Raw genomic sequence first — 22783 nt, 5'->3', positions numbered from 1 at the left:
AGGTCATAAAGTATGTTGACAGGATTGTGGGTATGAGAATTTTTACTAAGAAGTATGTTCACTTATCCTTCACAAAATAAGTCTGACATCCTGAATATGTCAGTGTAGTCATAGTGACATATTCCAGTAATGTACAAAATCACTCTGAAGATCCTAGTTTAGTGTAGAATTAAATAGATAACTTCATGCATTTGTTCTTCACTCTCAAAAAGGCTGTTCAGACGTAGCATTTGTACCATTAGCTTCCTTCTGCTGTGGTCTACTGTGATTGTGAATGCGGAGCTTCCTTCTATAATTTTGGAGAGGTTGTTTGAAGCTAGCTAATTCTGCAAACAACCTGCATTTTGAAGGAGGAAAATGGATTTTCTTTTAATAGAGCTTGGAATTGTACCACTTGCAGACCTTACTAACAGCTTTATGAGCAGGACCCTAACACTTTGGGGCTTGTTTATTGAACTGAAATCCCAGTGCTTGCCTTTTACCTTTTTGCAGTCAATTTCTTAAATTTGAATTTATCACAAGGGGAGAAATATACAGGTCATATTGAACAACATTGATAGATTTGGCTGCAGGTAGTGAATTTAGTTTTTCATTTTTGTTTGGAAGGAGGGAGGAAATCAAGTAATAGAATAGCAAGTTTGATTCCAAAGGTAGGAACTGATTATCAGGCTGTGGACACATGATATAAGGGAAACTCATTATTGCTAAAATATGTAAGCCTCCTAATTTTCACTTATTTTTTTTCTTGTGATAACTTTTGTATATTCATATGATAAATCTGAGTGTCAGTACTAGTGTGGCTGCAAAACAAATTTAAAAACAAATCTGGGGTAGACTCCCAGTGCTTACCACAACAATGCAAATTGAGGTTAAGGATCAGGATCAGATGGACTGAGGTAGAGTTTTTGCTCTTTTCAACTACTGCATGGATACTGCTGTGTAGAAGTTCCTGCTGAGTGCTTTTTGAATGCAGTTTCATGTTAAGAGACTCAGTGTAGTCTGTGATGGCCGCCTCATGTTAAATTGCTCTGCCCACATACACCCCTGCTCCCCAGATGTTTTCCATAGAAATTTTTTTTACCAGATGAATGAATCGGTCCACCTGCTCTGGAGTTTCATTACAGGTGAAAGACAACGAAAAGCATGAAGGGAAAAGCAGCACACCACCTTCTGGTGGGCTTTCTCCTGTGACCTTACTAATAGGAAATTGTCGCCAGGCTTGTAGAAATGCAAGCAATTACCTGGATTCTGAAAAAATGTGACTTGTTTACAGACTTCATTCATGCAAAGTGTTTTGGTATCAGCAAATGTCAAGTAGAAACTTGCAGCCTTGTTTTTATGATTGAGAGGTATAAACCTGTGTTCTGATGGGAGCTGGTTGTAGACTTAAAACACCATAGATATTTTGCAGAACACTGTTTTAAAGGGCTATCAAATTTTAAAATACATTGGGCTCTTCTTAGAGCTTTAGAAGTGAAGAACTTCCTACTTAATGTTGTGTGGTTTTAGTTCATTATAATTCAAAACCAAAGTAAAACAGGAGAAAACAACCAAAACAGGACTGTAACTTGTTCATTCTGTAGAGAAGTCCATAGTTAAGAACCTAGAATTTCAATACTATGGATTTTATTTTGATCTTGTACTTCGAGGATTTTGACTTGATTCAGGTAAACTTTTTTGTTGGGTTTGTTTTTTTTCTTTTGTTCCTGATCTCAAAGCCCATGGAGTGTGTAGTACAAACAAAATTAATGCTTTAAATTAGAAGTAAATAACATCATTCAATTCTATATTGTACTAAAAAAAAAATCATTAAGCATTCCTAATTGTGCTCTCTATCTGTACTATTTGCTTAAATATGTTTTATATTATATGCACACTAGGCTTCATACTTTTGTAGGTTGTGCAAAATCACTTATGGGTTCAGGCTATTAATCTTGCAGTTCACACTTTGAACTAATATTTGTGTTGATCAGGCAACTAATCTTTGCTTGTAGTTTCTTGTTTGTGGTTTTGTTGGTTGTTGGGCTTTTTTTTTAAAGGTACTTCTAGTATCAGTCTCATGAAGTTACTTGCTGTGACATGTTTTAGTGGTTTTGGGTGGAAGAAAGGCGCTGAAGTGTTTCCAGTACTTGTAAACATTATGCAGCAATTGAAACCATATATTTTTTTGTTTCTATTTTTATTATATTTTATATTTTGGGGAGGTCTTGGAAAGGGCTAGGGAGCCAAGGAAACAGAATAAAGTTGCAGATGTAAAATACTAAAAGCATCCTGTCCCAGCACCCATTTTCATGCATATTGTAAGGAATTAAGAAAATTAGGTAGTCACATAGCTTGATTAAAATGCATTAAATACTTGACTTAAAGCACACAGTTGTCTAGTTAGCTTCTAGAAAACTATGTTGTAATAGTAGTCACAGTATCACTGCAGTTTTTTTGAGTGTAAGCATTTCTGTAATTTTTTTTTTTTCTAACGAGTAACTGTGCAAAGATGCCAATGTAACAGAACAGGCATACTTTGTTACCTTCACTGCTCTGGCCAATATGCCCTGTAATATGCATTTGGTTTTTAGAGCTTATCTGTCTTTTTCCCAATCTCCTCTATGTTTGCTCTTCAGGGAATATCATACAATGCATTGTCATTCTATTTAAAGGTATCTGAAGTTCCAATGTGCTGCATTAAAACTGTTGTAGGCAGAAATAGTGAGTTTGACTGTATAGGAGTGTAGAGGAAGGATAGGAATGTCATGACCTGGTATTCTCAGTCAACCCTGGGCAGCAGAAGAGGTTGTGCTAAGATGAAAAAAACTTCCTTGGAGTAAATGAAAATGAGCCAACACCAAGTGGCTGTTGAGTGGGGTTTGTTAGAGCTGGGGTTGCTTAGCCTGGAGAAGAGGAGACTCAGGGGTGACCTTATCACTCTCTACAACTACCTGAAGGGAGGTTGTAGACAGACGGATGTTGGTCTCTTCTCCCAGGCGGCCAGTACCAGAACAAGAGGACACAGTCTCAGGCTGCGCCAAGGGAGGTTCAGGCTAGATGTTAGGAAAAAGTTCTATACAGAGAGAGTGATTGCCCATTGGAATGGGCTGCCTGGGGAGGTGGTGGAGTTGCCATCGTTGGAGGTTTTCAGGAGAAGACTTGATGGGGTGCTTGGTGCCGTGGGTTAGTTGTTTGGGTGGTGTTGGATTTGTTGATGGGTTGGACGCGATGATCTTGAAGGTCTCTTCCAACCTGGTTTATTCTATGTATTCTAAAGACAACTCTCAGTAGTGGACCACAGAAGAGGGGAAAATGGGAAGAAAAAGGAGAAAATAGATAAAAAGAGAGAAAGTTAAGAAAAGATACCATCTCTCCTTGGATCCAGCAAGAATTTTCACAGGAATAATCCAGGTGTGTGGTGGTGGTGGTGCATTTAGGAAGGGAGTTGGCAAGTCTCATTGACAGGGCTTTAAACTAGATTCGAAGGGGGAAGGAGCTGAAACCAGTCCCCCCAGACAGGAGTCTGAGGGTGGTAAGCTGGAGTCAGGGGTGAAACCAGCAGCCCAGCTGAAGTGCACGTACACTAATGCATGAAGCATGGGTAACAAACAAGAGGAGTTTGAAGCCTTGTTACAGCAGGAAAGTTACGATGTAGTTGCCATCACAGAAGTGTGGTGGGATGACTCACATGACTGGAGCACTGTAATTGATGGCTACAGGCTCTTCAGGAGAGACAGGCAAGGGTGGAGGCGGGGGGGCTGTACATCAGGGAGGCTCTAGATGCCATGGAATTAGAGATGAAAGATGATCAGGTTGAGTGCCTGTGGCTGAGGATTAGAGGGAAGACCAACGAGGCTGACATCCTGGTTGGAGTCTGTTATAGACCACCCAACCAGGATGAAGAGGTTCATGAATTATTCTATAGGCAACTAGAGGCTGTCTCAAGATCACCAGACCTTGTTCTCTTGGGAGACTTTAACCTGCCTGATATCTGCTGGGAACTTAACACAGCAGGGAGGAGGCAGTCTAGGAGGTTCTTAGAGTGTATGGAGGACAGCTTCTTATCCCAGGTGCTGCATGAGCCTACCAGGAGTAAGACTTTGCTTGACCTTCTTTTTACAAACAGAGAAGGGCTGTTGGGAGATGTGGTGGTTGGAGGCTGTCTGGGGTTCAGAGACCATGAAATAATTGAGTTTTCAATATGCAGTCAAGCTAAGAGGGGCAGCAACAAAACCTCCACTCTGGATTTCCAGAGGGTGGACTTCAGGTTACTCAAGGAACTAATGCAGAAGGTTACCTTGAGAAACAGCCCTTAAAATACAAGTGGTCCAGGAGGGCTGGACCTACTTCAAGAAAGAATTCTTGAAGGCACAGGAGCAGGCTGTGCCAATGTGCCGGAAGATGAGCCGCCGGGGCAGACGGCCAGCCTGGATGGGTAATGAATTTCTGGGTGAGTTAAGGGGGGGATAAAAGGGTGTATCATCTTTGCAAGGAAGGAGAGGGTACCCACGAAATGTTTAAGGATGTTGCTAGGTCATGCAGGAAAAAAATTAGAGAGGCAAAAGCCCATTTCGAGCTTAGACTGGCCCCTGCTGTGAAGGACAACAAAAAATCCTTCTATAAATGTATTAATGGCAAGAGGAGGGGCAAGGACAACTTCCACTCCTTAGTGAACATGAAGGGGAACATAGTCACAAAAGATGAGGAAAAGGCAGAGGTACTTAACACCTTTGCCTCAATTTTTAATAGCAGGATAGGTTGTCTTCCAGACAACTAGCCTCCTGAGCTGGCAGCTGGAGTCAGGGAGCAGTATAGTTCCCCTATAGTCCAGGAGGAAGTAGTTAGAGGCCTGCTCAGCCACTTGGATCCCCAGAAGGCCATGGGACTGGATGGGATCCATCCTAGGGTGCTGAGAGAGCTTGCAGATGAGCTGGCCAAGCCACTCTCCATCATTTTTCAGCAGTCCTGGCTCACTGGAGAGGTCCCAGATGACTGGAAGCTGGCCAACGTGGTGCCCATCCACAAGAAAGGCTGGTTGGATGAGCCAGGGAACTCCAGACCTGTCAGCCTGACCTCAGTGCCAGGCGAGATTATGGAACAGGTCTCCTTCTATGATCAGGTGACCTGCCTGGTGGATGTGGGGAAGGCTGTGGATGTAGTTCTCCTGGACTTCAGCAAGGCCTTTGACACCATTCCCCACAGCAAACTCCTGGCCAAGCTGTCAGCCCATGGCTTGGACAGCAGCACTCTGTGCTGGATTAGGAACTGGCTGGAGGGCCAAGCCCAAAGAGTGGTGGTGAATGGTGCCACATCCAGCTGGCAGCCAGTCACTAGTGGTGTGCCCCAGGGATCAGTGCTGGGCCCCATCCTGTTCAGTATCTTCATTGATGATCTGGATGAGGGGTTTGAGTCCATCATCAATAAATTTGCAGATGACACCAAATTGGGAATACATGTTGATCTGTTAGAGGGTATGAGAGATCTGCAGAGGGACCTCGGCAGGCTGGACAGATGGGCAGAGTCCAACGGCATGAGATTGAACACATCCAAGTGCTGGGTTCTGCACATTGGCCACAGCAACCCCATGCAGAGCTACAGGCTGGGGTCAGAGTGGCTGGAGAGCGGCCGGGCAGACCTGGGGACCTGGGGGTGCTGGTCAATGGTAGGCTGAACATGAGCCTGCAGTGTGCCCAGGCAGCCAAGAGGGCCAATGGCATCCTGGCCTGCATCAGGAACAGTGTGGCCAGCAGGAGCAGGGAGGTCATTCTGCTCCTGTACTCAGCACTGGTTGGGCCACACCTTGAGTCCTGTGTCCAGTTCTGGGCTCTTCAGTTTAGGAAAGATGTTGACTTGCTGGAATGTGTTCAGAGAAGGGCAACAAAGTTGGTGAGGGGTTTGGAGCACCAGCCCCATGAGGAGAGGCTGAGGGAGCTGGGGTTGCTTAGCCTGGAGAAGAGGTGGCTCAGGGGAGACCTTACTGCTCTGTACAACTACCTGAAGGGAGTTTGTAGCCAGTTGGGGGTTGGTCTCTTCTCCCAGGCAACCAGAACAAGAGGACACAGTCTCAAGCTGTGCCAGGGAAGGTTTAGGCTGAATGTTAGGAAGAAATTCTCCATAGAAAGAGTGATTGGCCATTGGAATGTGCTGCCCAGGGAGATGGTGGAGTCACCATCACTGGGGGTGTTTAGGAAGAGACTGGATGGGGTGTTTGATGTCATTGTTTAGTTGATTAGATAGTGTTGGATGATAGGTTGGACTCGATCTCAAAGGTCTTTTCCAACGTAGTTTGGTCTGTTTTCTGTTCTGTTCTAGCAGGGTCTTCTGTTGAAAGTGCAACATGTGGACCTTGGAAGTTTCAGCCTTTTATACCTTTTTGGCAGGGGGGATGGTTTCTCTGTATCACAAAAAGTGCATGAGTGAGGTGTGCACAGAGCGGGGCCATTTGCCTTTCAGTGGCACTGTTGCACTGGTTTTAAGATAAGGAGGGAGGGAATTTCTGCCTCCATGGAAATTATCTTTTTTTATTGTTAAGCCATTCTGCCAGGCCAGTGTCTTTCCTCGAAATCTATTAAGGCCATCAAAACCACCACCCTGTCTATCAGACCAGGTAATGTTACACCTTGTTTGAGATGCTAATTAGAAGCCCCACCCTGCCACATGCATTGTTTTGAGACAAAAGACTCACTGGGCTCTTACAAGGACGTATCCACAAAGAATGAAGTTGTAAGTTGAATCATAAGTTTGTCTTTTGTTTCTGAAGAACAGAATTATCTGCTTGTTCTTAACCTCTAATAGAAAGCTTTGTCATCCAAATTCAGGTTCGGCGCAGGATTTGACTTGTGGCTTCCAGTACTGCATGTTCTGTGCCCGAGAATATGGAATGAATGAGTTTAAAATGTTCTTTTTATTTCTTTATTTTCCCTTAAAGGTGGAAGAGATGGTACAAAATCATATGACATACTCTTTGCAAGATGTAGGAGGAGATGCCAATTGGCAGCTAGTGGTAGAAGAAGGAGAAATGAAGGTAAATATGTAGGGAATTTTGAACATAACAGGATATGCTGTCAAGACAAATGTCTGGTGGACTTGGCAGTGTTAGGTTTACTGTTGGTCTCAATCTTGAGTGTCTTCTCCAACCTAGATGATTCCATGATTCTCTGGGAATACTATCAGTCAGGAAGCTAGGGTGTTAAAATCTCTCAGAATAACATTTTCTGAATGAGGACTGTGGTCCACAAGAGCTGTGACTTCTATTTATTCATACAAAATAATCTATGTAACTCTTGCAGTAGCATTGTTTCTGCAGATTTCTTTCTCATTCTCTTCTACTTAAAACTTGGCATGAACATTATGTGTAAATACAATGTATGAAAATGTAATTGAGCAGCAAGTTACTTTGTTGGGTACTGTATTGTGTTTGTTTGGATCCTTATGCATAGTGATAAATCAGCTAGGTAATTTTTGGCACAGAGATTCTTAAAATACTGTTATTTGTATGTGAATTGCCACTTAAGAATGTCTGCATTGGTAGTTACTAGAGAACACTGACATGGCAAAATATTCATGTTTTAATTTTCTAGGTAAGTGGGGTTTTCAAGGCCTGATGTATGTTAAGAAGTAAAACAAGAACAGTTTTGATAGTTTGTTCCACATTTATTTATTTTCTTTGGATATAGGTATACAGAAGAGAGGTGGAAGAAAACGGAATAGTTTTAGATCCTTTGAAAGCAACCCATGCTGTTAAAGGGGTAACAGGGCATGAAGTCTGCCACTACTTCTGGAATGTTGATGTTCGTAATGATTGGGAAAGTAAGGAACTGGTTCTTAAGCTTTGCATGTTTAACATCAAGGATACTGTTCATACCACTGACCTAATACTTGTGCTTGATTACTGATGTGTTTTCTTTTCTCCCCTTCTCTTTTAGCAACAATTGAAAATTTCCATGTTGTGGAAAATTTAGCTGATAATGCAATCATCATTTACCAGACACATAAGGTAATAACACTGTATGCATACGGTATGCACCTGTGTGCATACTGTACTGAGACAGTCTACAGTCTGGGGCATTTGTGGTCTAATCTTGCTCTGAATATTTTAAGAGCTTAACAATTTAAAGTACTGTTCAGAACAACAGAGCAAGTTTTCTGTTAAACAGCTTCTGCTTTTCAAACTTGTTTCAGTAGCATTATTTATTGTGCATGTATCTGGTAGAGCTTGTAATAACAAATGAGGACTGGTTTTAATCTCTAAATATATTGCTGCTGGCAAGGTAAGAGTCATCTAAAGTAAACAGAAGCAATAAATCAATACTCACTAAAAGGAAAATACCTGTACCCATGTACTGTATATTTTGTTGAAACAATGCAAACTGTAGTTGACCATAATTAGTTGACATGCATTTTGAGGTACAATTGCCAGTACAACATTTGTTCTTGCAACTGTATTATGATTCCCTCTCTCTCATCTCGTTCTGGTATAATTTATTAAAATGTTCACTTGAACACTGAACCAAACAACTGTAACTTAAAGGTTCAAAAATAAAATATTAATGAAGTGTATGGATACATCTTTAATGTTGCATGATACCAAGCACCAGTAGGCTCAAATATTAAAGCAAATACAATTTTACCAACTAAATGGCTTCCTTAAAACTTCTCTAACAGGGGACGTGATTTTGAGTAAGACAGATGTGTAAACTGTGGAGTGTTAAGATAAAAGCTAGACACCTTTCACCTATTGAGTGTCAGGAAAATAGCTTTCTATATTATTTTATCAGACACTTGCTTCTGAAATTTTCTTAGATAATCTGTTTGGCATATTTATCTACTGAAATCATAGAATCCTAGAATCCATAAGGTTGGAAAATACTTCAAAGATCATCTACTCTAACCTGTCTCCTAAGACCTCATGACTACTAAACCGTGGCACCAAGTACCACGTCCAGTCCCATCTTGAACACCCCCAGGGGTGGTAACTCCACCACCTCCCTGGGCAGCACATTTCAATGGCTAATAACTCTCTCTGTGATGAACTTTCTCCTCACCTCGAGCCTCAACTTCCCTTGGTGCAGCTTGAGACTGTGTCCTCTTGTTCTGGTGCTGATTGCCTGGGAGAAGAGACCAACCCCTCCCTTCAGGTAGTTGTAGAGAGCAATAAGGTCCCCCTGAGCCTCCTCTTCTCCAGGCTAAACAATCCCAGCTCCTTCAGCCTCTCCTTGTAGGGCTTGTGCTAAATAGTAGCTTTTGAGAGATGCGACAAAGCTTGATGCAAGCTTGCAAGTGTCAATTTTATGTTAGCCTATATGAAGAAAAGACTTTGTACAATAATCAAAAAGCAACTTGTGATTGGTTATTAGATGTGTCAGTGTGACAGTTACAGACTCATGATTGGCTGTCGAGAAAATGCCAGGGAACACGTATCCCTTGGCAAGGCTCAGATAGGTGTTAGACAAAAGACAAACGATTACAGGTCTCTTACCTAAGTTCAGACAGAAGACAAAAGACTCTATTGCAATGTTTACCAGGTCTTATTCTCAGGTCGTTGTGTGTCTTCCCTGAGTCACAGTGGTCGTTGGTAATCAGCTAAATGCTTTTTTCTCTCTACACGGCTGCAGTTTGTTCCCAGAGTTTATGGCCCACAAGAGCTAAAACATTACCTTCTATCAGCTGAGCATTGCTTGAGGTTCTACTCCCTAAATTCAGTCCGTCAGTAGCTTTTTGAAATATTAAACTATTTACTGCCCTTCTTAGCCCTCTTTCTGAAGACATAAGTAGTAGCAGGTGTTTCTGTTTATACATAACCACTAGTTCAGTTTGTAGCTTACAGTTAAGTAAAACGTAAACCTGAGGTTGAGGTAACAACAAGGGAGCTGTCTCCTGGAAAAAAGTCATTGCAGCTTGGCTTTCTGCATTTTGAAGGCCTTGAAGCTGTGCCTTAATTTTTTTAAAATATGAAGCATAGCCATATAAACTGAAGTGTGTCTGTACAGCAGCTGTGTTCTCTTTTGGTTTTGAAGATGAACTTACTAATCCAAAGAAAATTTTTTTTCTTGAATAATATGACTGACTTGGTTTTCCTTGTGGGTTTTGGGGGTTTTTTTTGCCTTTGCTTAAAGATAATAAGTATTTAACTTGCAAAACTGGAAAAGTTTATATTTAGTTGTTTCTCTGCAGAGGGTGTGGCCAGCTTCTCAAAGGGATGTGCTGTATTTGTCTGCCATCAGAAAGATACCAGCATTCAGTGAGAATGATCCTGAAACGTGGATTGTGTGCAATTTCTCTGTGGAGCATGACAGTGCCCCTGTAAGTATTGTTTTCCTTCTGTCAGGCTCTGATTTTAAGATAATGTATCTGTTACATAATGTGCATGCAGTGCTAATGTGAGGGAGGTGGAGGTGTTATGCAAAAAGGCAGTTTCTTTAAATGAGGTTATAAAATGGCCTGATAAAGGCATTCTGAGCCAAAATCTCAGGAGCCTTATCTTAGGAATTGGTAGATTTAAGGTGTTGCAACTGAATGGGAACAAGTTTTCTGGAGATGTGAAAACATTTTAAGACCTGAGGTTATTTCATATGGACTCAAATCACTAACTCTTCAATATTGTCAGATAGAGGCATAGGCTTTTTAATTGTAGATAGAGAATCTGTTGAACCCCCATCTTACACAGTTCTGCCTTGGTTCTGACAGTTACAATGATTGTTTTCTTCGGAATGTTGGTGTGCTGAGTGCCATGCCATAGCTGCTTACAGGGTGTGGTGGGTTGAAGTTCCCCCCAGCATTAGTTTTGCCAGACCAACTCAGAAGCAAAGTGGAAGCTGTTCATTAGCAATGTCTGTGGTAACTAATTATGTAACTAATTTTAAAGGCATACCCTAAAACCACCACACAGGGGAATGTTCCTGACTGGTATTTGTAAATGTTAACACATTATACTTTACACACTTATTTAATCATCGGGGTAATTAATGTAATTCACTTGTATATATTAAGGAATCAAAGACCTGAGAATCAGGCATTTTAGTTCAGTTCTTTCACTACATACCACGTACCTTTCATTTTACATTCGTGTTACATCCATGGAGCATGAGAACGCAAACTCCCAAACACAGCTTCTGGAGTGTCTTAGACTTCATAGTAAATTAAAATGTTAGGAGTCACTATGCTGAAACAATTTAGCTTGAGGCTTATGAATGTTTCATTCTTTCGGCAGCTGAACAATCGCTGTGTCCGTGCCAAAATAAACATTGCTATGATCTGTCAGACATTAGTAAGCCCACCAGAGGGGAACAAGGAAATAAGCAGGGACAACATTCTATGCAAGATTACCTATGTAGCTAATGGTAAGTCTGACTTTTTTCAGTATGACATTCGTGATACATGCTATTTCTGGGGAGCTGAATGCTGGCAAAATAAACCCTTAATTCAGTTCTCTGCTAAATGTATATCTCACAACACACCTTAGGGTTCCATGTTCAGAAAGACTTCAAATGATGTGCTACATGAATGAGTGAATGGGATAATTCATGGTGTGGCATTCTGGGAAAAATACAATGGAAGTGCTCTGTAGTTCAGCCCTAAATACAGAACAATGTCTGCAACTGGGATGACTTGGCATATAGCCTTTAGTTTCAGTAATGGAATGGGTTTTTATGTGTTGCTGTAACATCTTGTAAGTCTGAAAGGCTGCTGATAGCAAAGATACAGCTCTTGCCCCCCGTGTTAAGAAGGAGCAAATGTGTTTTGTGTGAAGATGTCTGCAAGGTGTGTAGTCTCATTTACTTTTTTTAACTTAAGTCAATACTAAGGATTCTATAAGTTATCAAAGCCTGACTGTATTGTTACTGTACTCACTTTTTAGCAGGGCATTGTAGTTTTGAAGTTATATACTGATTAGCTCCTCTTGTGCAGCTACAGAGCACTTCAAGAGTAGGTCACCTTCCTGTTACTTTTAATCACCTGTTAGGACTTTCTAAAGACTGAGTCTGACAAATTGGTTGTATAATCTTTGCCATGTAGGACTGATGTAATTCATAATAAATCCTATACAAATAGTATTATATGGTGATAAACTCTAGGATAAGCAGCTTTGCTTCCTTTTTATGGAAGTTTCCCAATCACTTAAATACATTGATAAATTCTGAACCATGATTATATGGGAAGTGGCAGCTTTTTCACCAAAATACTTGCTCTGTGAATCCAAGGGTATTTTAGAATCAGTTCAAATTTTGTTTAAAGTGCTTGAAAAATAGTTTGTAAGACATTGGCAATGTAGCAATTCTGTAGACACATGGATCAGTTATTGAAAAGTTAAGAATAACTTCTGTTTCTTTGAAGTAATAAGTTACTCAAGTATTTCTGTTGTTTCTTGGAAGTCCTTAGAGAATAAAATCTTCTGTTTGGGCATTCCCCAAAGACTCATAACATACCACATTTTCTAAATGGTCCATCACAGAACTGAACTGAGCTTGAGTATTAAGAGTAAACTGTGCTACAGTACAAGCTGTAAGGGCATTAAAAAATAATCTGCCTGTTACTTTGGAAGGAGTTGCAGGAATAATGAATTTAAATGTTCTTTCCTATTTTAAGCAGATCCACTGTATTTCATTGTCTTTTTTCCCCATCTACATCTAGTAAACCCAGGAGGATGGGCACCAGCATCAGTGTTGCGAGCAGTGGCAAAACGTGAATATCCCAAATTCCTGAAGCGTTTTACATCATATGTGCAAGAGAAAACAGCAGGAAAGCCTATTTTATTCTAGTACTAGCAGGTATACATTATTTTTCTTCATTCTTGATTCACTGCTGTAACTCTAAAGCCAAACAGAAGTATGCAATCTAGAAGTGTCTTGCTATGATTAGCATGAGTTCAGTGCTCAGGTTTACTATATGCATGCAATACAGTTTTTAAAACATTCATATCATTTGTTTATACCATTAGCTGCACAAATTATGAAGTATTAGTTTTTGTAGACTTCTAGTTTGTGTTGCAAGTTTTTGCATATGTCTAATTTTTATCCAAGTACAAGAGGATGAAGTATCGTGGCTTTTTTCTCAGCCTACACAGGTATTTTACCCTTGTTCTGAAAATAATGCGTACTGAAGTTTCTCTAGAGCCTTATGAGGTTTTGAGATCTTAAATTCTACTTAAGATTGCATATGTGACAGAATAGTTTTCATCTAAGGTTATTATTAATGGGACTTTGCTGATAGACCAGTGTAAATTACTAGAGTACTGTAAAGGCTGTGATTTTAGTTTTTAACCTTTTTGATGAGCCTAAGAAAAAAGGCATTTACAAATACTTTCTGAAGTCAGTAGAGCTATTTTAATGGGCTAGGCAATTGGACTAATCTAAAATTAGTTTACTGTGTAAATGATAATGACACTAGGAAGACAGTTTCTTTATTACTTTTGGGGCTGTCTTGGTCAGATGTAAACCACAGTGCTAAGTAAGGCTTCACTGAGTTTTTGTTTGACTTGTTATATACTTCATGATGTGGAACTATAGCTTCAAACATCAAATTATATTTGATAGTTCTAGAAATTACAGCAAGATCTGAAAACGAGATTTTATCACTCTTTATATGCATGACAGACTATCTCTGTTTTATAATTGTTATGTCAGAGTCATTAGATCCTTCTAATAACAGGTAGCCCTGTTAACATGGCCATACCATGTTCTGACTCAGCCTGGTGGGTAGGGGCAGCACTGAATTAACAGGGTACAGTGATTCAGTAAGTTTCTACACAGGAAGAGCCAACGGATCAGGGCCTCACTCCAGGCCTGGTGCCTCTGGCAGGATTTGGAATGATTTACATGACACCAAACCTGCTAGTAACAGATGGGATATACCTGCCTCGAGGAGGAAGAAGTATCCTGCCCAAAAGCTATCAGGGCTCACTAAAAGAGCTTTAAACTAGATCTGAAGGGGGAAGGGTACAAAACTAGTCTTGCTAGTTCAGGGATGGTGTGCTGTCAAGGTCTTTGTCTGGCATTTATAAACGTGGAGGTCATCCCTCAAGTCTCCTCTTCGAGCTAAAGAGATCCAGCTGCTTCAGTCTCTGCTCATAAGACAGACATTCCACTCCCCTAATCATTTTTGTGGCTCTGCACTGGACTTTTTCAGGTAGTTCTCTGTCCTTCCTGAACTGAGGGGCCCAGAACTGGACACAGTGGTCCAGATGAGGCCTCACCAGGGCAGGTTAAAGGCCAGTATAGCAGCCATTTTCCTTTAATATCTATCAATGATCTGGACAAGGAGATTGAGTGCACCATCAGTAAGGTTGCAGATGACACCAGTTTGGGTGGGAGTGTTGATCACCTCAAATGTAGGAAGGCTTTTCAGGGGGATATGAACAGGCTGAATCCATAGACAGAAGTCAGTTGTATAACTATTAACAAGTGCTGGGTCCTGCACTTGGGATACAACAACCCTCTGCAGCGCTACAGGATTGGGGCAGAGTGGCTGGAAGCCTGCCCAGCAGAAAAGGACCTGGGGTTGCTGGTTTACAGCTGGTTGAACATGAGCCAGCAGTGTGCTCAGGTGGCAAAGAAGGCCACAAGCATCCTGGCCTGTGTCAGGAATAATTGTGGCCAGCAGGACTAAAGAAGTGATTGTCCCCTTGTATTCAGCACTGGTGAGGCCACACCTTGAGTACTGTACTCTGTTTTTGTGCCCATCACTACAAGACAGACACTGAAGTGCTAGAGTGTGTCCAGTTGGTGATGGGCCTAGAAACAAGTCTTAGGAGGAGTAGCTGAGGGAACTGGGATTGTTTAGTCTGGAAAAGAGGAGGCTGAGGGGAGACTTTACTGCTCTCTACACCTTCCTGAAAGGAGGTTATAGTGAGGTGGGTCTTGGTCTCTCAGCCTACTGTCAAGTGACAGAACAACAGGAAATGGCCCTAAGTTGTACCAGGGGAGATTTAGATGGAATATTAGGAAAAAAGTTATTTACAGAAAGAATGGTCAGGCACTGGAACCTGCTGCCCAGGGAGGTGGTGGAGTCGCTGTCCTGGAGGTGTTAAAACACATAGACATGGCACTTCGGAACATGGTTTAATGGCCATGGTGGTGTAAAGGCCATAGTTGGATTTGATCTTGAAGAACTATTTTGGTTGGAATCTCTGATTCTATGATTTTAACTGTATATTATTAGGGAATTAGTGTAGGTGAACCATTCAAAACACAACTTTTGTGAACCAGTAGTTCCAACATCATCATAACAGCACTGATACTGTTTAAGGTATATAACAAGTTCTTGTTTTCCTGTTAGAGTTCAACCTTTTCATGCTGTATTTTTGTCTCTGCATACCTGCAGCGATCAGAAGACTGGGTGAGCATTCCACGTTGGAGACGTGACCATGCATAAAGCACTCCATGCTGGAACGAAGGATCTACAGTCTTACGGCCCAAGTTCTAGGCTTTGTGTACTGAAGTGAAGAAGTGTTGCAGCACCACAAGGCTAAATATTTAACCATATCTCTCTCCTGCTAACTTTTTCTTGCTCAATCAGTGTGTAATTTTAAATACATGTACTGATAACATGTATATGGCTCTATTTTTATTTGCTTGCTTTAGAAGAGGAAGAACACTTACAACTTTGAATCACCAGTGTAGATTACTGCTTTAATTTTAAACAAGCTTCAGAGTTTCACAGTCTGCCTTACTGAGTTACTCACGCAGTTTTTGTGCATGTCTAAAAAGCACAAGAGACAAACTCACACAGAGCATACTGTATGTGCTTTGTATGCACAAAACTACGTGGTATTTTAGCGGGGAGGGACTTCAGTAAAGCCTAGGTGACTTATTGGCAGGTTTCATTTTGCTTCGTATAATCATAATTCATTGCTGCTGGTTTCTGTAATGAATCATCTTGTTACATAAACTGTCAGTTGATAACTGAGGGCTGTCAATATCCTTATGACTTCGCCTTTTCTATTGTCTTACTCTTATGATGACCATTGGTTCTGAAGGAGTAAGAGTGTGAAAAGCTTTATTTTTTCCAGATATCTTTATATTTCTATTGTATTTTTTAGTTATATAATATGTGCTACAGAAGAAGATTCTGTAAGAGAGCAAGAGACTGCCTGAAAGCCAGAAGTCATCTGTCTATGCCGTCTGTGGACTGCTTTCTTGCACGATGTCCAGGGCTTTCCCGAAGCTGTGAGAAGGTACACTTTAATATTTATTGAAGTAATTTGGACTACGTAAGAAAACATTCCCAGTCTAGAATGAGGATGAGTACATTATTTTTAGATCCTGCGTGTTTTCCTCATCTTAACAAAGCCATACTGTGAGGTTCATGTAGAAGACGATTTGCGTCATGATCAAAAACCTGTTAAGAGCTATAAGGATATGCAGAGTTGTTACTGGAAAGTCACCTTTAGTTGCCGTGAGAACGTGAATGTCAGGGTTTTGCCTGCCTTTGATTCTAGAGATGCTCATTAGGAGAGGACTGTGGCAAGACTGGTTCTGACTTTTGAGGTCTTGTGTTCATGTCCCTTAGTTGGAAACTCTGTAGAGACTGCTCAGTGTTTCACTAACCTGTGTGTCTCCAAAAAAAAAAGCTTCAGATTATTTTTCAGAAAGCTGCGAGTTTTATTTGTTACACTATGGTAGGTGCCTGAAAATATAATACAGTAACTTAATGGGGATTTGTTAAATTATTAAATGTGATCTGCACAGTGCTGAAAAACTTTATCTGTTCATCTCTTTGTAAAGATGAAAGCGTACATAACATGTGCATGCATATTTCATGCTCCGTAGCTCTCCCATTTTTATTTGCCTTTCTCTAATGGCGTGCATGGAATATGCCTTATTACATACAGAGTTATTCTGTTAATTTGAATATGTAGAGAAGTGCCTATATGGTAATGCTAGTAAGGCAAATAAGATGAAAATTTGTACGTTTACTATATCACCAGTGAGCATTTTATATAGCGGTGTTACAAATCTTATACCTCAAATGTACTTCATCTTTTTACAATCAGCCGAGCAGTGGTTCATTCCACCATAGCCACTCATGGGAATTTTAAAAATTTAAAAAGAAAAGGAAAAAAAAAATAGTAATTTAAACATCCAAACTATACGGAGTTTTAACTCCTTGATTGCCATTTCTGGTAATGGTTGGAACACAGGAGAGTTTATTAATAATTGGACAGCTTTATTTTACGAAGGTATGGAACCTTTACAAGGCAGTATATAAACTTCTGTCATTAGTTGCGTTTGCACTAAATGTGATGTACTTTTGCAGTTTATTCTGTAAATAAAATTACACTACAGATACTATTTGTAAAGAATACATTTTACTTTTAGATAAAGGCACTGGTACTTCACTACAGCTAGCCCTGTCCAGTTGTAAGAGGCTTCTTAATGTGGAAGGAGTTGCAAGACTGAGAAATCGGTATAAATTGACCTCTTTATAAAACAAATGAAAAAAGGGCAGTTCTCTGTAGGCCTCTCAGATTGTCTGTGTGCAAGCAGCCATTGCTTTATGACTCTACGAAATTTGCTGTCTTTTGAGCCTGTCCCTACTTTCAGTCACTGCCATGTATCTGTGTGCTCTGAGTTCACTTCTTCCTGTTAGTGGATACAGCTGCAGGGGTCCTTGCAGAAGCAGCTCCTGATGCTAGACTGGATGTTTTTATACGCTGAACTAATTTGAAGGCTTGAAAAGGCATCAGTCTCTTCCATTAGCGTTCTCTGAATATCTGCATCCATTTGGAGAATTTGGACATTGCCAAACCAGATCTGAAGAAAATGACCTAATATAACTTGTATTGTGAATGGGGATGATATGGTCATTTTTATCCTGTCTGAGAACCTGATCTTCTTATTTAGACAAATATATCTGTGAAAAATGTGATGCACTTTTTTTTTTTCAAGGCAATTACCTTTTACTTAATTGGGCTGAGCTGGCTAATTTGAAGTTGTGCAGATTCTCTTTAATCAGATTGTCCACCTGTATTTTTGTCAAGTTGTACAGATAACGCTGTATTTGAATCGCCACTGTTCATTTACAGATTTAAAACATGAATCATATTTTTGAGTACCTTGAGTGCATAGAGTGTAACTGTTCTATAATAGCTTTATGATCCTAATGATAAGTTTTCAAAATTTAAAGAAGTTGGCTCTTCCATGTTACAATCACAAATTTAAAACCAGTATTTGAAAATGAAAAGTATTAAAAATTATGATGAAAGATCCTTGTTTGTATTTATTATTAACTATCTTTGGAGAAACTTACTGAAAACACTTTACCTTTAAACAAAGTTTTAGCTCATGCATAAAACATACATACAATATTATCATGTATGGAAAACATTAAGAGGAAAGCAGTTTGCTTGTATTTATGAGGTTACTGTGATGAAGGTGACATAGCTTCATATATTGAGAAGCTCATTTTGTAATGGTGTATCAGAGGCATGTTAGAAGATCTACCTCTACAGTGCTCAGTCTTAATACAGAATACTTCTGGAGTATTTCATCTCTTGCTAATTCTGTACAAAGACATTGTTGAAGTTTCCATGGGAAGAATAGACATCCTGGAATCAGGAAAGACAGAGGATAAACTTCTGACATTTTCAGAAATGTGAAGAGTTTTTAAGAAATTAGCTTCTGCAGAGCAAACTTCTGTAATAGCAGAAGCAGCTCATGCCTAATGGATCCATAACAATCCTATCTTTTTTTCTTATGCATGGCTTTGTACTAATACGGTCATAAAGCTGTAGAAACATTGTAAGTATGCAAGAATAGAGGAACAGTTTGGCATAACACAGAGTTTTATTTGCATGGAAAGAAAACAAGGTAAGTTGCATCAGGGCTTGGGTAATGTATTTGAACAAATACCAAGTCATAGAATGCTTAGGATTTGAGGGAATCTCTAAAAGCCATCTACTCCAACCCCCTTGCAGTGATGACGGATGTCTGTAACTATACGACCTTGCTCAGAGCCCTGTCCAACCTGGTCTTGAATGTTTCCAGGGATGGGCCCTCCACAACCTGGCAGGGCAACCCATTCCGGTGTTTCACCAGCCTCAAAAAATTCCATGTGTCTAGTTGAAATCTGCCCTCCTTTAGTTTAAAGCCTTTGCTCCTCATAACAGGCACTACTAAAAAGTATGTCTGCATCTTTCTCATCGACCTTCTTTAAGTAGTATTATAAAGCTTGCAGTAAGGTCTTCTCAGAGCCTTCTCCAGACTCAAAGACCCCAGCTCTCTCATCCTCTTTGTAGAGGTGCTCCAGCTCCCTAATTGTTTTTGTGGCCCTCCTCCAGACCCTCCAGTAGGTGTATATCCGTGTGCTGAGGGCTGCAAGGGTGGACACAGTGCTCCAGGTGAGCTCTCTGACATCAAAGTGAAGAAGGGGAGAATTGCCTCCCTCAACCTGCTAGCCACACTTCCTTTTGATATAGCTCAAGATGCCATTGGCTTTCTGGGCTGCAAGGGCACATTGCTGGCTCATGTCCAGGTTTTCATCCACCAGTACCCCCAAGTACATTATCCCCCCAGCCTGTGTTGATAGTGAGGGTTACTTCTACCATGGTGCAGGACCTTACATTGGCCTGTATGAAGTACATGAGGTTCACACAGTCCCATTTCTCAAGCCTGTGCATGTCCCTCTGGATGGCATCTCGTCCCTCTGGATGGCATCTCGTCCCTCTGGCATGTCAACTGCACCACTTAAGTTTGCAGTTTTCAACTTTTATCAATTGGATTTCTCTGTTATGTCCCAAGAGACAAGCCATGAATCTTGAAGTCTGTGCCATGCATTTCCTCACCATTGTTACAGTAGCCGGATGTTACAACAGCCCTACCAGTTTGGAACTGCAACTGAATCATGAAGCATCTAGCAATCTCACCTACCCCTTGCCCTCTGGGAAGTGATGCCCTGTAACAGTATTCTAAGAAATCCAATGAGGGTGAGTCATGCGTGGCAGTTTTAGGCTATGACTTTAAAATGCACATGCCTAAGTATGAACAGAAGAATTGTGGGTGCATCCCTACCCTCCAGAAAATATTTTCAGTCTAGGTCATGAGCAGTCACACAGGTGACCTCATTGCTTATATACTCTGCTGGAAATCATTGCTGGGTATTCAGCATAATGGCATTCTCCAGGTGCTGTTCCAGTCTTTAATTGTCCCTGCCCCGCCATGTGGAACATGAGACACTGCTGTCAGTGAGCACCAGTCCAGTTCTCATTGCTTACCTTGTCCAAACTCCAATCTTGAAAATGTAGCTATCGACCCTAGGTGGCTTTTTGTGAAGCTTTATGTGGGAGTGGTTGGTGTCTTACAGAAATGAGAAATGGTTGCCTTCTGTAAAGAACTTGAAAAATGTAAATCAACCTCTTCATCTTTGTTGTTTTCCCAAGCTTTTTTATGTTTGAACTGTATTTAGTAACTCTAGATCCTCAATCAGTGTTATTAAATACAGTAAAGGACCACCCTGTAGAGAGGTGCTAAACAAAACCATGTAACTTAATGGTTTCTCATTAGCCAAGACTGTCTTATACCCAATTTCAGTGAAGATGGAATAGCAGTACAAGATCTGAAAGCTTTTTGAAACTGTAATCCTGCTAACCCATTTTCCAACATTGGATATATTTGAAAGTTTCCCTGAAGTATCTGGTCTCCTTCCTACACATGCACCATTACTTTGCTATTCCACTGCAAATAGGTGTGCACTTGACCTTTTATACTGCATAGTTTCTGGGTTTATGCTTGTGTTAAACACTCCTCCCTGCATGAAGGGTTATTAGCTCCATGTATCTAAGAAGGAGAAAGGATAGGACACAGGACAGAGGAATTATGCGTTGGAATTCATTGTTTTAAAAAAACAGTAAAAACACAAAAGCAAGCAGCACCGGAACGTGAGTACACAGATGAAGGAATTCCACAAAGTTCAACATTTTGTGATTGTTAGGCAGTATGCCTTGTAGTAGGTATCTCTCCCACAGGAGATGCAAATCTAGAAATATTGTTTCGAATGGCATCAACTTAGTGTCCTTTTCTGTTCGCATCCACAACTGAAGGTACAAAGTCTGTAACTGCAGTTAACGGAAGATTGGTATGTAGCCCTTTATCCCCCCCTCCCTGTTCTGATTTGCGTTTAAAAGCAACTTTAGAAGAGCAATCCTCTTCATGAACACTAATAAAACCAATGCCTTAACCTTCCAGTCACATGAGCCTTTTGGGGTCAATTTTTTCCAGATGCACTAGAGGCTTCAGCTGCTCAGCAAAGTTCCTCATGTCATCAGAAACTACATCCTGTCCTGCTGGTGCTACCACGTTGAGCTCTACGAGGTAGGAGAGGGAGAGTGGCTCAATGCTTTCTGTGTTTCCTGGCATTAGAATGCGGAAGATCTTGTACACCGTGATCTTCATGATGCCCTTGCGGAACACATGCCCTTTGGCCACAAACTCGTGGTCCATACGGAAGCCCATCTCCACTAGGAAGTCCGTCAGGTTCTCCGATGTAGCGATGTCTACACAGTTGCGCACAAGCGCGTGGCGGTTCTTGTCTCCTATTTCTGGCTGGCCCAAGTAGCGCAAATGCCAGGGCATGCCGTTCTTGTCCATTGACCGGCGCGCCCGCAGCACAAAGGGGCTGGCCTGCTGCCCCTTCAGCAGGAACACCATCTCGTGGTCCAGAAAGGTCTCCGGCTCCATGTTGTCGCACAGGCCCCGCAGGCGGTGCAGCAGGCTCTCCAGGCTCTGGTCCAGAACGCTTCCTGTGGCGGGCGTTAACAGCACCTTAGCAACTCCCTCCCTCCCTCTCTTCCCGGCTCGGAGGCGAGCGGGGCTCTCTCTGCAACGCGGCCGTGACAGCCCCGCTCAGCCTACGTCCGGCTCCGGCTCTCGCCCCCCGCGCCCTTCAGACCCCCCGCGCCCTTCAGACCCCCCGCGCCCTTCAGACCCCCCGCGCCCTTCAGACCCCCCCGCGCCCCGGGGCCGCCCCTCGCCGAGGCGGCTGCGATCGGCAGGCTTGCGGCCCGCCGGCTGCTCTCCTCGGCGACAGGAAGGACCTACCTGCCCCCCCCCCGCCCCGCTCCGCTTACCCTGGAGCAGGTACTCCATCATGTTGATGGTACCGCCGGTGACGGGCATCATAGTTACGGGGGGCGCCTCCATGGTGCGTGTGGCGAGTTCCGAGCTGGCGGCGGGAGTGGCGGAAGGAGGAATGCGCACGCGAGGGGGCGTTGCGCGGCAGTGCGCTGCGGTGCCGAGAGCCGCGGGGCGTGGCGGTCGGTCACGGAACTAGACTTGCGGAATTGGTCCGTCTGGAAAACACTTCCTAAGATCAATGAGTCCATCCGTAGACCTGACAGCACCGTGGCCATCAACCATGCCCCGAAGTCCCTGTCTACATGTTTCTTGAACACCTCCAGGGACAGTGACGCCACCACCTCCCTGGGCAGCCTGTCCCAACGCCTCACCACATCCCACTCTGTTACTGAACATTATTTTCCGAACACCTATCTAAACCCCGCCTTGGCGCAACTTGAGGCCTTTTCACTCTACCACTCGATACTAGGGAGAAGAGACCAAGACCCACCTCACTACAACCGCCTCTTAGGGAGCTGTGGACAGCAGTGAGGTCCCCCCCGAGTCTCCTCCAGAGGACACAACGCCAGCTCCCTCCCGCCGCGGGCCGGCCTGCGCGGCTCCTCAGGACGCCTGCTTAGCGCGGGCGGCCCTGGAGGCGGGGGGGCGGGGAGCGGGAGGCCTGACGAGCGGGCCGGCCGCCCTCGGTCACGGCTGCTTCAGCCGGGGCCCAGTCGGCGGGAGCAGCTTCCGCT

At 42.3% G+C, this 22783-nt stretch overlaps 2 protein-coding genes across 3 annotated transcripts in view; one reads left to right on the top strand and one right to left on the bottom strand.

Moving 5' to 3' along the window:
• Positions 1-16034, top strand: part of CERT1 (ceramide transporter 1) — a 75659-nt gene extending 59625 nt beyond the window's left edge. For both annotated transcript variants that reach the window (XM_054178109.1, XM_054178108.1), the window contains 7 exons: positions 6911-7006; positions 7659-7791; positions 7908-7978; positions 10156-10284; positions 11192-11321; positions 12613-12749; positions 15301-16034. In XM_054178109.1, coding sequence (XP_054034084.1) covers positions 6911-7006; positions 7659-7791; positions 7908-7978; positions 10156-10284; positions 11192-11321; positions 12613-12740 — 687 coding nt within the window. In that variant the 3' untranslated portion in view covers positions 12741-12749; positions 15301-16034. The remainder of the gene's footprint in view (positions 1-6910; positions 7007-7658; positions 7792-7907; positions 7979-10155; positions 10285-11191; positions 11322-12612; positions 12750-15300) is intronic.
• Positions 16035-20890: 4856 nt separating this feature from the next.
• Positions 20891-22140, bottom strand: MED18 (mediator complex subunit 18). The gene is made up of 2 exons (XM_054178540.1): positions 22043-22140; positions 20891-21715 (listed from the first exon to the last, which is right to left on the bottom strand). Exons 1-2 carry the CDS (start codon positions 22113-22115, stop codon positions 21162-21164), a joined length of 627 nt encoding a protein of 208 aa, XP_054034515.1. The 5' UTR covers positions 22116-22140; the 3' UTR covers positions 20891-21161.
• Between the last annotated feature and the right edge of the window lie 643 nt (positions 22141-22783).

The sequence above is a fragment of the Dryobates pubescens genome, chromosome Z (assembly GCF_014839835.1).
Source record: "Dryobates pubescens isolate bDryPub1 chromosome Z, bDryPub1.pri, whole genome shotgun sequence".
Taxonomy (NCBI): domain Eukaryota; kingdom Metazoa; phylum Chordata; class Aves; order Piciformes; family Picidae; genus Dryobates; species Dryobates pubescens.
Note: the sequence above shows the minus strand (reverse complement) of the source record. Positions and strands in the feature narration are given on the sequence as shown.